Source organism: Misgurnus anguillicaudatus, chromosome 20 (genome assembly GCF_027580225.2).
Source record: "Misgurnus anguillicaudatus chromosome 20, ASM2758022v2, whole genome shotgun sequence".
NCBI classification, from domain to species: Eukaryota; Metazoa; Chordata; class Actinopteri; order Cypriniformes; family Cobitidae; genus Misgurnus; species Misgurnus anguillicaudatus.
This window is the reverse complement of record NC_073356.2, coordinates 39,602,556-39,617,728: the sequence shown is the minus strand read 5'-3', so window position 1 is coordinate 39,617,728 and position 15,173 is coordinate 39,602,556. Positions and strand designations below refer to the sequence as shown.

Genomic DNA, 15,173 nt, shown 5'->3' with positions numbered 1-15,173 from the left:
AAAACATGTAAAAAAGACAAGATTTTAACAATGTCAAGATCAAATGCCTGAGTAACAGGGTATTGTGTGTGTATGTGTTCGTGTTCGTGTGCGTGTGCGTGTGTTTGTGTGTGTTTCCAAAATATTTTCTAAATAAAGAAAACAAGACAAATCTGTGCAGTTTGTTTCCGTGTAAGTTTATGAACAAAATGATTGGAACACAATTGTGATTCTAAAGGGCACCAGGTGAAATCTTGCCTAGGGCAGCAAATTGGCCAGGGCCGGCCCTGATATGGATACATGTTAAAACAATCTGATATTACGTTTTTAATATCTGGTTGGTAGATGTTTACTATTTTTGGCAAAACCTCCGTTGCAAACCTCCATTTACCTGAATAAAAATAATTTTTACTTTGAAAACGATGCACTGTCACGTTAACATCAGTTGTTCGTTTATAAGAATCGGTCTACGTTCATTTACACTGCAGCGCAAAATCTGAGTTCTCAAACTAAAACAGTGTCTGCAGCGTTTGCCAACAAATCAGTTTATGAGGGTCGAAAACGGTGGTGTAGCGTAAATGAAATGCGTAAACGTAGTAAAAGTAACGCGTTTTAAAAGATGAATGCATTAATGTAAAAATAGCCTATGTGTATGAAATGTGATACAAATAAAATTGCCTTGCCTATATGTAATTGCAATGATTCTCACACAGATCAACATTGTTGTTACAGGTTCAGTGCTTGGTGTGTGATCAGCAATTGGCGTATAATAATAATAATACGTCTTCCATGCTGAGGCATTATAGGGCTAAGCATGAGCAGTCTGGAGGGTCAATGGAAAACTCCAGCTCTCAAGGTAGGTCATTTATGGAATAGTTTCTACTGTTACAGTATGAATAAACTTTACTTAAAGTTTAACATGTATTTGCATATTTTCTGTCCAGTGAATCGCAAGCAACAGCTTGATGAGGCTCTAGTGGACATGATTGTGGAGGATTCACAGCCTTTCTCTATTGTGGATGACAGTGGCTTTAAAGCATTTGTGGCTAAGCTTGACCCCACTTATGCACTACCATCCAGGCAGGCTCTGAAGGTCATGGTGGACCACAAATATGAGGAGCAGAAGCAGAAGGCCATGGCTGAGCTACAGAAGACAGAGGGTGTGAGCCTAACTGCAGATATGTGGACCTCTATTAATATGGATGCGTATCTGGCCGTTACATGCCATTATGTAGATGACAAGGATAACCTTGCCACAGTACTTCTGGGGGTACGGTCATTTCCAAAAGCTCACACTGCGGAGAACCTTGCAGAGGCCAAGAGGTTGCTCTTTGAAGAATGGGGTATACAGAGCAAAATAAAATCCCTGGTCACTGATGCTGCTTCAAATATGATAGCCATTGCCAACAACTTAAAGATTAGGCATGTTATATGCATCGCACATGCCTTGAATTTGGTAGTCAAGAAGTCCCTTGATGCAACTCCTGGTCTGGAAGATATTAGAACAAGAGCACGAAGGATGGTGACTTACTTTAAGACCAGTACCACAGCAAAAGAGCGGCTCAGAGAGAAACAGGAACAAATGGCACGTCCAGTGAAGAAGCTGATTCTGGAGGTTGATACACGCTGGAACAGTACCTATTTAATGCTTCAGCGTATATATGAAGAGAGAGAACCAGTGGGTGCAGCACTGGCTACACTGAGAACTGATGTGGCTCCTCTGACATCAGAAGAATATTTTGCAATATCTGAGTGCATGAAAGTGCTAGCCCCATTCCAGGTGGCCACCGTTGAACTTTCTGAGGAGAAGAGAGTATCTGGCTCTAAGGTCATTCCCATGATGAAAATGTTGCGATACACAATAAATGAAACCCTCAAAACCATTTCCAATGACACTGCAATGCAGCTGGGACAGAATCTGTCAAGAAGATTAGCAGATAAATTTTCAGCCCTTGAATCAACAAGTGTTTTGACACTAGCTACACTGCTAGATCCAAGATTTAAAACATTTGGTTTTCATAATCATATACAGGCCCAGACGGCAATTGGACGACTAACATCTGAATGCACAGCATTAATCAGAGACACTGCTCATCAAACCTCTAGCCACTCAGCACAGCCAGATACAGCACAGAATCTTGAAAGTACAGGTCAAGGTAAAGTAAATATCCAAAAATGTAACTAAAAAATGCATAACTTGTAACATGTTGGTTTTGTTTTTAATTTCTCTTGCAGATCAGTTGAACCTTTGGGAACTGCTGGACAACGATGCAAGTAATGCAAGGAGGAACAAAAGTGCAACATCAGATGCAAGAGGTCCAGCGCTACATGACCGATCCCCCACTGCAGCGTTCTGCTGACCCTCTTGCTTATTGGTCCACCCACAAAGCAATATATCCTCATTTATACCAGCTTTCTAAACTGTTTTTGTGTACCCCTGCATCATCTGTGCCATGCGAGAGAATATTCTCTAAAGCTGGTGAAATAGTTTCAAAAAAAAGAAATCGTCTGTCACCAAAGACTGTGGAGAAAATAATATTTTTGAATAAAAACCATAATATTTAATGAATACATTCCTCATCATTGTCTAAGCCCTCTTCATGTACCCAAAGCACACCCTCTGCCACATTTTATTTATGATTATTATTCATTAGAAAACATAAACATTGTTACATTTAAACAGGTTTCAAAAACAGAAAATTCAAAAAAAACTCTGCTATATTATACAACTACATCCAGTTACCCAAGCACATAATTTTTAACATACAAAATTATCTGTCCCACCAGTAAACAAGGTATTACTGCTGCTTCCCAAAGCTAAACAAGAAAAAGTTTTCACACATTGTAGTGGTCTATGATTTTCTTTCATTGTGTACAGAAATAATTACACACACACATTTCATGCTAAATGTTTTATTATCAAGGAGTTGAACACATGAAATTCATCAATATCTGTCAAATTCACATACATAATGAGTTTCAAACCACTGTGTCAACTCTGACCGCCTCAGTAAACACGTAATAAACTGGGCGTTGAGATATAAGTCTATTAGTTGCATTACATTTACTTCACCAGGAGATGGTGCTGCAGTTTCTATCTGAATGAAGCTTCGAGTAATGAACCATTTTCGACACAATTGTATCAGAAAGCAATAATGCTTCGAAACGCTTCATTTGGCCATCATGGGACCACAATGCGCAGTGTGACCAGGGGCTTAGATTTGGTGGTACTTTTGGACATGACCCTGTAGATGTTCTGATGAAAAACAGATGTGTCATAAAACTGGTGTATTCACACTAGACAAATCATGTCAAATCTTGAGCCGTATCTGAGCATGACTCTCAAGCGCCCTGAATCCTCTGCACTTAAGCTGAACTTTATGCTCCAGACCTGAACACAATTATCCAAAGTAAAACCTCGGGATGCTCCGAACGGTCGATCAGTATCGGACGAAAAATGGCATTAAATGACTCGATCGGTACTCGCTAAATTTGCAAATCTCATAAACCGATCTTTTGGTTTACTTTTGTCATCATAGGGATCCTGAACGCGCCTGCAATTGGAGACAATATTTTACGTAGTGCGAGCATTTGTTCAACCCGTTGCTCATGTGCGACATGCAGATTTGGATTTCTCTCTCTGCCTTTACAGAGATATGTGAGGACGCGCTCCGGTCAACAGCGCAACACGTCTTTACATCCCCATCAAACACCGTATAAAACACATATCTATCATTGACAATTGCATCCTCATGCCGAAAGTGTATTATTTGCATGCGTTTTAAAGTATTGAGCGTTTTAGCAAACTTTATTTAACCAGGAGAAATGATATTGAGACTATAGTCTCTCTTTCAAATTTAAACTTTCATTTTCCTCACAGCTGCTCTTGTCTGCGTACACCCGACGCGTACGCACAGAGCAGCCTGTCATCAGTGGTACCCGTGAACAGAGCGATCTCTCTCTCTCATGTCTTAAAGTTGCAATATCCTACAGTAACATCTCAATATAATCGCTCTCTGCTCTTGACTAAAGAACTGTTATACTCCATATGAATGCGTGTATATTTCATTTATACAATAAAGACTGTAAAGTGTTTAATTTACATTTCTTTTAAGAGACCTTTTTAAAGTGATATTAAATATCTCTTTGCAGAAGAAATATTTGTTGTACTTATTTATTTGATTCTCTATTAAAACAATAATATACTTAATTACTGCAAGACAAGTAATATAACAAAGGCAACATCTGTGGTTTTAATTTATCTAGAAACATTTTTAAAAGTTACAGTCATCAAAGAGCTTGCATATTAGCTAAAAAAAAGAAAACCGGAATTGGTATCAGCCGATCACAAAGATAACAAATCGGTATTGGCTGCAAAAATCCTGATCGGAGCATCCCTAGGGATGGCCCTCATTTATCATTCTTGCGTAGAAACGTTTATGTTGGCGTAAGATTATGCTTACACTCCTCTCACCGCATGATTTATGAAACTGTGCGTACCTTTGAAATTCAGGTGTACGCAATACCTGCCCTTCATAAATGCCGCAGCTGAAAACGATCGTCATTAGAATAACACTCCCATAGGGGTGGGCGGAATGACCAAAAATCTATTTCACGGAATGAGTCTTTTTTTTTTCACGGAACGAAATATTTCACGGTATACATGTTTTCCAGTTTAAATTGTTTTTTGATGATAAAAATGTACAGAAATACACCACTCACTATAGCTTTTAACTAAATGCTCACCACAGTTTTTAAAATATGAGCAATTTAAAGTTAATAATGTTAATGTGAAAATGCCCAGAAGATAATAACAGATAAGTCTTGATTAGACAGATTCTTGTTTTTAATTGAGTTATTAATTTTATAGACTATTGAAGCTATAAGTATGGCTTCATTGTATTTTGTATTTATGCATACATTACATTAAACATATGCAATATGTAAAATGAACAAGTATAAATATATGCAAAACCTACAGACAGGATAAATACCTGTATTAAGAATACCTGAGAGAAGAAGCTCTAGATATTATAAATGTGACAGGTGCTATGATGTGATGATCAAAGTTTGTTTTAAGGTCTTGACGCCCTTTACTTTCTATTAGACCTTAACATTTTCATCTCTTTCTCGTCTTTCCGATCAAATATGTTTGTATAAGCAAATGGCGCACCAAACTATATCGCTCCAGCAGTGCACGTGTCACTGATATAAACGCAAGTTTTGTCTTGGCTTGCTTAAAGTTCAGAAAACTTTACAATTAGCATTATGTGCGAGAAGAACTCTTTATTTGGCGTCGCAGGCAGCTCCTTGCGCTTGCCTAGAGAAACCTCTGCATGCGAGAGACCGGCCGGCTGCTGCATGAGGAGAGAGAGAGAGCGCGCGAGAGCGAGCAAGACAAGAGTCTTGCTGGATTCACTGACACTTATTATAAAAATTACACAAATAACTCGTTCATTTTTTATAAGTGAACTATTTTACGTGTTTCTCCGTCACACTCAGTCTAACATGCTGGAGGGCAGAGTTAGCCACGCCCACTTATTTGCATTCTGCGGAATAGACGGAATAGAAAAATCTGTTACGTCTGACATTTTATTCCGCGGTAACGGAACATACCGTCATACCGCCCAGCCCTACACTCCCATATAAATTCAAGTCTCTGCCTCTCCCACGCCATCATTTTACGCCACTGACTCACGGAAGACGGCAAAGAAGAGAAGCCAGCGAAGTGGAACGAAACAAAAATTTTTTATTTAGGAGTTTAAAGAGAGTGGGATTAAAGGCACATTATTAATTGCATGACAATTTGTAATATTTTTATTATTATTTTTATTATTAATGATGCTTATTGATATTTAGAAGAATAATTAATTATGCTTTTTGCTTAATCCATCTTTCGACGACAACAGTGTGCATACTGTGACAACTGTACGTACCTGCTCGCTCAGCGCGCTCACGGCGCCGGCGCGCCCGCTTGAGATATTCCATTATTATCCAAACTTCTATAATGGAATCTTATGAGGGCGCCTACTCTAGCCTGTTTGTAATCTAAAAAGATTACTGTTTGTAATCTTAAATACTGTTGAGGAAATACAGAAATGATTCAGAAAAGCAAAACAGCTGCTACATGTCGAAAATACAAACAAAAAAACACTTTTTTATACCATCGCTTTGGCACCCCCATGGTGCTGCACCCCTATGCGCTGCATATAGCGCATACCCACTTTTTGCGCCACTGGAATACATAATAACCATAATAACCGTACAACCATGATTATTTAGGAGACTATAACCGTACTATCAAAATCTTTAACCATTGCATCCTAGTCAGGAGTTTTGAACATTTAAATGGATATTCCACCATTTGGGGAATTAAGCTCATTTTCCACCTCCCCTTGAGTAAAGCAATTGATTTTTATCATTTTGGAATCCATTCAGCTGATCTCCGGGTCTGGCGGTACCACTTTCAGCATAGTTTAGCGTAATTTGTTGAATCTGATTAGCATCTTGTTCGCTAGCATTATGTTTAAAGCTCCAGTGTGTAGGATCTACTCCCATTTAGCAGTGAAATTCTATATGACAACAAACTGAATACTACTTTCTATCCCTTTAATGAATGTGACTGAAACTGTACCTTCTCGAGCTGATCTAAAATCATGGCAATAGCCATAAACACGGCATCATTGCGTCCGCATAGGGTGATGACACGCTCCGGGCAGCTGGTGGAGATATTTATGAGAGCACCACTCTGCAAAGACAATGAAATCACAGATAAACAGTTTTACACAGACCAAGAGTTTCAATCATCACTGAAAAGCAAAAAGGATTGATGGGGGATCTCACCTCTTTACGAATTTTGTTCACCGTTTCCCCATGCTGCAAGATAGAAGTGCATTTAAATAAGCTGGACAAATGAAGACACATGAACTCATCACTAACACAACACAGCCAATTAGAATGAAGCATTCAGCAGAGAGACATTGTGCAAGTGGAGGGGATTGATTTTTTATGTGTATAAAATGGCATAATTATAAAAAGTAATTAAATAGTGAGGCTGACACCGCACAGATGTGTGTTTCAGGTCCGGCGGGGACGTCGTTGATGTTGTGCAATGGGCTGTGCGATGTTCACGCTTCATCTGCAAGTACCTCTGGACTCACAGCTCGGTCAAAGAGATTCGTTTATGCAGCACCTTGTGTCTCTTGCTGTGGTGGAATCTGTGTGCCGAGTTACAAGGTACACATGCTCACACTCACTTTTATTGTAAATATATAGTCGCAACTTTGTTCACATTAAAGTAAATCGGCCCAAGGTAAACGTGTTAAAGTGCACATCAATTGGGGGGTATTTTAAAGTTTTATAATAATGCTTAGGAGTCCCCTACTACAACTGGTTTAAATGTATACAAGATAAGTAAAATGTTCTCAAAATATACATTTAATCTTAAATTAAGAAATAGACTTTCTTATAATAAGATGAGCTTATAGAGAGAGAGAGAGGGGCTATAGCCCTGACTGTAGTATTAGCCATAGGCACCCACTGTCAGGAAATACTCCGAGTCGAGTCTCTTGCGAATGAAAGGAGATTTATTTAGGCAAGGCAAGTTTATTTGTATAGCACATTTCATACACAGAGGTCATTCAAAGTGCTTCACATAGAAACGAGAAAACAATATATAAAAGAGAAAAAAGAAAATGTAAAAATAAGAGATACAGGATAAAATCACAATAAAAACAAAGATAACAATTAAAGAAAATAAATGTGATTTTAATAAAAACTGTTTAAAATGTTAAAAAGAATAAAACAGTGACTTGAGTTAAAAGTGCAGTCAGTGTGAAGCAGCACAGTGCTCCTTCAGTAAATACAGAGTTAAACAGATGTGTTTTTATGCTAGATTTAAAAGTGTTTACTGTTGAAGCACATCTGATCTCTTCTGGAAGCTGATTCCAGCTACAGGTGGCATAAAAGCTAAATGCTGACGCACCTTGTTTTGAGTAAACCCTTGATATCTCTAACTGACCTGATCCTAATGATCTGAGTAATCTTTTAGGTTTATATTCAGTTAGCATATCTGTCATGTATTTGGGTCCTAAGCCATGAAGTGATTTATAAACGAGTAATATAAATCCATATTTATGATTAAAATATTAACTTCCATTATTATTATTTACATGTTTGAATCTCGTGAACAGCGGAGCTGCTCAATATGAGTGGTTGCACTTGAGCAAGCCACGTGAGAGCAGCGGACGGTTGATGCACAGACAGGAGGGAGTCGAGCAGACAAACAAACAACGGTAAAGCTGTCGATGCTAGATAATTACTGTAAAAGTTTTCTTGCATTTATCTGTTAATATATTGAGTTTTGTTTTAGAAGGGATCCATTTATGAAGCTATTTTATTATTATTATTATTATAATTTACGGATATATACTTAACGTTGCCTTTCGCTTTTTAATGTCTGTTCAAAAAAGTATTTCGGAGTTCATATGTTATATATGTGACTTGTATATGAAGTTGAATCACTTAAAATTGAATGTAAGTACTTCTTGATAGTGTTCAATGTTTTATGCACGTGTACTGTGAGTTATAGCATAATATGAAGTTGTATTTTTGCACTTAATAAGTTTTAAATGAAGTGAGAAACCGTCACCAACAGGTAATAAACAAATGCACACATACACACACACCACAGATCACCCAGGAGTCGTGACATCCACTTATATGATGTAGGTGATATACATGCACTGCCCAAGACTTTTACAAACTGGATATTCCATATTCACAGGTTTCACTTTTATTTTTTATACAGGAGAGTACATGTACAGTCAGCATATATGGAGAGATAGGGGATTGTTGCAGCCTTCATGTGCTATACTGTAACACTGTTTAACACTGTAAAGTCTCCTCGTGCAACGCAAGGGTTTAAACAAGCTGGTTACCCATAGAAGTCAGCGGGTCATTGAAAGAAATATTTTATATATATATATATAAGTAAATAACCATAACTTGCTCAATTTTCTACCGACTTTCAAAATGGTTTGGTTTCTTACAAACGTTATTAACGTGGCTTAAATTCTGGATGCTTAAACATGTTTCATGAACATTATTCAGAAGTATGCAGTGTCATAGGTAAATATCTGATGTTCATAACAAACCAAACCGTTTGAAAATCGGTAGAAAATTGAGCAAGTTATGGTTATTTAAAAGAACATGCACCATTAAAACACAATGCTATGAGTGAGCGAGCTGCCTGTGGTAAGATGGCCGCCAAATGTTGACGTCCGACTCCTTTGGCCAGCAACACGGACGAGACATCTAGCCATTCTATATATATTTATGTTTTCTACGAGGTGCCCAGTGGAAAATACCAGATGAGGGGGTGTTCATGTGCATTTTCCACGTGGGCTTTGGTCATAATTACTATAGCACGTGAAGGCTCCATGTGTGTCTAATAAACTGACTACACAGACAACATTTTGGGCACTACAGAGAAACCCTGTCTATGGGGCTTTAGGAACATACCATTGTTTAAATATTCAAACCCACCTTTCCAATGATGCAGCCCACTTCTTTGCCATGCATGAGGATTTTAACTTTGACTTGAAGTCCCTCCATGTAGCCTACAAACACTTAAAACACACAGAATTACTGACATTTATTTTTTGCATTGGCATTTATAACCAAAATTACAAATCTGCTGTACAAGACACCGGTATTCACCAGCTTTGTTGTTACACACACACCACATCTCATATTTAAATGGTAAAATATGCTATTGACCGTTCACACAAGTTTAACACTGTATAGTCTCATCGTGCAATGCAAGGGTTTAAACAAGCTGGTTACCCATAGAAGTCAGCGGGTCATTGAAAGAAATATTCAGATTATTCAGCACTCATACATATGCATATGAAATTAATCCACATCAATCATGTGTATAGTTTTAAATCCGCAGGTAAGGCAATGGTGAATTGTTATTTTTGGACCAAGATGTATTTTCTATACACTTGACCATGCGTCAATATGTTGACGCGGAGGGTATACCTTTCGCGTCATTTTTTGACGAACTGGGGACTTCAATACTATTAAGTCCGTTGCATTCTCTTTCCTATTTTCTTACCATTTTCTACCATTTTCGCGTCGGTTTAGGGTTAGATTTACATAATGACATCCCTACCCAAACCTTTCCCTAACCCCAATGCCAGGCGACAACTATTTAATTTCGCGTACCTAATAGTATTGAAGTCCCCAGTTCGTCAAAAAATGACGCGAAAGGTATACCCTCCGCGTCAACATATTGACGCATGGTCAAGTGTCGTCAAATATTGACGCCATGGGTGTGAGACCGTGTTACTTCATGACATTCTAACTGACCCACTGATGTCACATGGACTACTTTAACGATGTTTTTATTACCTTTCTGGACATGGACAGTAAACTGTACATACACTTTCAATGGAGGGTCAGAAAGCTCTTAAGACTAAATCTAAAACATCTTAAACTGTGTCACGAAGATGAACGGAGGTCTTCCGAGTTTTGAACGACATGAGGGATTAATTACTTTTTTCATTTTTGGGTGAACTAACCCTTTAATGCTGCGTTAGCGTAATACAGTGATAATAGTAACAGCAGACCTAAACTAATGGATGTTTGGTTCTTGAACGAATTGTTCTTTTGAGCCAGTTCTCCGTAAGTAATCGGTCGAGCCTTTTCACAAATCAAACTGAATCGAACTTTAGTTCAAGGTTGATGACGCACAGTCAAAATAGCACGTCAGACTCAAAAAGAACAGAATAAACCTCATTTTAGAATGACTAGTCAAACTGGCAGGGGCAGAGCTACATGGTGGCCAAGGGAAGCCATGGCTAGGGATGTTAACCGATGGCGATGACCGTTTGACCGATGGTTGACCGCATCAACGTTTACCGGTCAAAGTTGTCGGTTTAAAAAAGTGATCTCTAAATTAGGCTATTATAGACAGTGGACTAAACGCTACTACAGTTAGTCATCTCTTTCCAAGATCTTTTTGTGTTAAGTGAACAAATCCCTCACACTCACTGGCCTGTTTGTACTTAATAAACCAATAAAAACATTTGGCGCAAGGTCACTTCGCAAACCTTGTGAGCATGCGAAACCAAACGCAAAGTAAATGCTGCAGGCTATTTTTTGAAAAATTCCTTTATTCGAATAGTAAATAAAATACAGCAATAAAAGAATTAACATTAAAGTCTATCCTGATTGTGATCCAAATTATTAACATTTACGTCTTTTAGGCTAACAGTAAAGTGCAGAGTAAGTTTTGTTTTTGTAAAACCTCAGACATGATTTTTACCACTTAATTAAGTTTTGCTTTGTAGAAAGCATTTCTTTAAAGTGAATTTCGTTTTGTATAAATTGTATCTTAATTTTAATAAATGCTTCATCAACCAATTGCATGTATTTAATAAATAAAAGGAAATATAGCAGAGAATATAATAACAGGTCCGTGCATGAAGGCTTTGTTAACTAGAACGCACCTCATCATAAATGAATAAAACTCAGCGTAGGCCTATATGCCTCATACATTAGCATTAAATATCTTTGCTGTTTTTGTTCTAGAACAGACAAGGGCTTTCTCACACACAGTGCCTTTACTCATTCTGAAGGTGCCTGTTTTATCCTTTGTTTTATCGTGTTGGAGTCTATTAGGCAACATTCCGCATAAAATGGGCTTAGATTTGGAAATACATTACATCTACATTTCAGTGATGTAACAGACAGTGATGATAATAACGGCGTTATAAATAAACGGCGATCCTTTTTTCAGTAATGAGTAATCAAATAAATTACTGTTTTCCCCGTTATAACGCCGTTACCGTTACTGACATTAAAATGCTCCTCATTATATAATGGATCTCACTGAAGGGATTTTCACCCATGTAGGCTCTCTCACTCTCTCTCTCTCTGTCAGACAGTCAATGTTTTCTCTAGTGTGTGTTGGGTGGTGGGACAACCACATAACTGATGATGATTGGCTTAACATCCATCGTTAGCCAACCAGAGGCAGAGTTCACACACAAGCACGCACAGTTCGAGCAGTGTAAAAAAAGTCTGAGCAGTGTTGGCAACTTGTTCACTTTGTCGCTAGATTTAACAACTTTCAAGATCCCTTTAGCAACTTTACTTCAAAAAAGCGACTATGACAAATCTAGCGACCTTTTCTGGTGGATGGAACAAGCAGCTGTAGCTGCGGCTGTGCCCCATCTCAAAGCACTCACAGGCCCTCGCGCAGCAATCACTTTGAATCTCGCAAAGCGGCAACCGATCGATGGCAAGTACAACGAGCTCAAAGGTAGCGGTCGCAAACACGCTGTCCCCAAATTCAAGGGCTGCGACCTTCTAAGGATGCAACCTTAAAAAGACGAGCACTCAGTCTTTCAAGTTGGCAGCCTCAGAAGTCCGCGAAGAAAACTGAAATGAGACGGTTTAACCTTCGGAGGACCCATAATTTGCGTCACCTGCTGCACGCGCCCACCGCGCCTGTCAGCAGGACACAGCGGAGACGTTTCTGACTTATTAAAATAAATATGGAATCAGAAAAATATACATTTATTTCAGAAAATATGACGTTGATGTAGATTAAACTATTCACAACAGTATATCAAATTAATCAATCTTAGAAATATACGCAATATAAACAGAATTATACTAATACAACTTATAATACTAAAACATTGACAAGAAAAGTGTTTTCTGCTAAATACACACTTTTATTTAATTGTTTATTTTAGCAGCCGTTGCAGGCGCGCAATGAGTCTTGGGATAGCCTCGGCTGTTAAGGATCCATTCGTTCTATCCTTAACAGCGCGGAGAAATAAGGACGCATTTTGAGGCTTCATTCTAAGCATCCTTTGGAACACAGCTGAAGTATAATAAGCACTATGTCACAATTCTGGCAGCTTTCATGTATTTTTGTGTCTTGTTTATTTTGACGGGATCGTGACTTGCTACCTCTCTGTTAATATGTCTTGTGGGGGATCTATTTTGACCTCTGTTGTGTGTGTGCTATGTGTTTCCCAGTTTTGAGTGTGGCCCCGCCCCCTTATCATCTAATTAATGATTCATTATTAGTTACTCCTCTTACCTGTTTACCTTGATTAGTTTCCCTATTTAATGTCCAGGGGCCTCATTTATAAAGCGTGCGTACGCACAAATTTGATCGTAAAGTGTGCGTAGGCAAAAATCGACGGCGAAGTCCATATTTATAAAAACTGTCTTTGACGTGGAAAAGTGCTTAGCGCCACGTCAGGGTCTGAGCAGACGTACGCACTTTTGCTTGTCTGATTGCTGCAGGTTTTTGGAAATATTAGCCATTCTTTCTGTTTGAAATTGGGTTTAAACATTGACAAGCGCTCTTTTATATGTCTGACATTGTATTACGCATCGTTTAAAGGCGGAGATTTGAAACAGCTCGGCTGCGCGCACAAGTTCAAGTTCATTTGCGATTTATAGATTTGAAAGGGGTACGCGCGTTTTCTGCGCGTACGTTCGGTTTATAAATCACACGTACGCATTTTTGTTAAATGATCGTAAGATCAAATGTAGGATGTTTTTTACGCAGCATTTTATAAATGAGGCCCCTGGTGTTTTCCGTCTTGTGCTCGTTCATTGTCTTCAGTGTGTTTGGTATTTTGGTTATGTTGGTCATGTTAAAGTTTTGTCTTGTTTGCTCCCTCGAGGGCTTTCTGTTATATATTAAAACTCATTTTGTTGGGTTCTGTCTTTGAAAATCCTGACACAGTACTTTTCCATTGTTGAGGTGAAAGGCAAGAATGTTTGTGTAAAGTACAACTTATGCCCAGAAAGAAAAAGTCACTCCACGTCTGTGGCAAGTAATTCTAATCTAATGAAGCACCTCACATCATCACATGCTGCCACCAAAATAGTGGTTTCTTTTTAGTATCCATTTTATTCATTTAAGATATTTAATATTGGGGGCATCAAAGTTATTTGAAATATTGGATTTTTTTTAAGTAGCGCAATAATTAGTTTCCCTTGTGATTAGTTACTTTTATAATGATGTAACGCAGTTACTAACTCAGTTACTATTTGTAAGAAGTAATTAGTAACTATAACTAATTACTTTTTTAAAGTAACGTTGCCAACACTGGTAACAGATAAGGTGAAGATGATCATCCTTTCTTTATTATTGTTAGAAATACCTCAAACTAAACTAATGTCTCTTCGGAGCTGTCATTTTCTTAAATGAGGCACGGTAATTTTCAAATGACCTTCACAAACGCCTTTATTTTCAACGCGATCACCTTGTACCTAAACTATTTCGAAACTCAGCAGCCATTTGTCCTCCGATTCGGCGCCGGTTAGGGTTATGTTCCGCGCTGTAGGGGATTTAAAAAAAAAAGTGTTGTGAGTGGAAGGGTAGCGCCGGGGCTATGTGTTTTTGTGTGTGTGTGTGTGTGTGTGTGTGTGTGTGTGTGTGTGTGTGTGTGTGTGTGTGTGTGTGTGGAACTACACTGCGACCATTTTGGTCACATATGCGACCTTTTAAAATGCCATTGCGACCCTAATTTTTAATGGGTCGCAAATGTATCACTGATTATTTTTGGACCTACCTTATGTTTTAGGCAATATGCTATGCTTTACTATGAGCATTTATTAAAACAGAAATGTGTATCTTAAGAATACATTTTATAACGTGCTCTGAGCCTTCAACACATCAAGTTGGCTTCATTTTGCGTTCGATAACGTCGTGTCTCTCCCGGTGAGCGTTCGTGTGCTTTCTGTTTCTCAATTAATTGGGTGCGACGCGAGGCAAGCAGTGTCACATTGTATCCTTCCATGTGTCTGAACTTGAGCAGAGTTTTACCATTAGAGGTCTTCACAGATACCCGAGACCCGTGCGGTTCCGGGTTTATATTTTAAATGGTCAGTCGCGTCGGTGTCGGTCCTAGTTTAATTACTACGGTTCCCAAGTCTGATTAATATTTTGTGTAAAACCTGAGTCGATCGGAGAACGGCCACGAGGGCTACCGCGCTAAAGCTCAAGTGCAGTTTCAGCGTGTCTCCAGTTTCTATGGCGATAACAACTGGCTCTTGTTACGACCACGCGCTGCATTTTCTTACTCCCATTTTTATAATCTTATTAATAATAAACCATATCTTTTCTAAAAAGTTTGCACAGATATGGTAGCAAA

General features: G+C 38.5%; 1 protein-coding gene across 1 annotated transcript; it reads left to right on the top strand.

Moving 5' to 3' along the window:
• Window positions 1-737: 737 nt before the first annotated feature.
• Window positions 738-2,644, top strand: LOC141351608 (E3 SUMO-protein ligase ZBED1-like). The gene is made up of 3 exons (XM_073858704.1): window positions 738-835; window positions 924-2,135; window positions 2,215-2,644. The coding sequence occupies exons 1-3, from the start codon at window positions 769-771 to the stop codon at window positions 2,337-2,339; spliced, it is 1,404 nt and encodes a 467-aa protein (XP_073714805.1). The 5' UTR covers window positions 738-768; the 3' UTR covers window positions 2,340-2,644.
• Window positions 2,645-15,173: the final 12,529 nt, after the last annotated feature.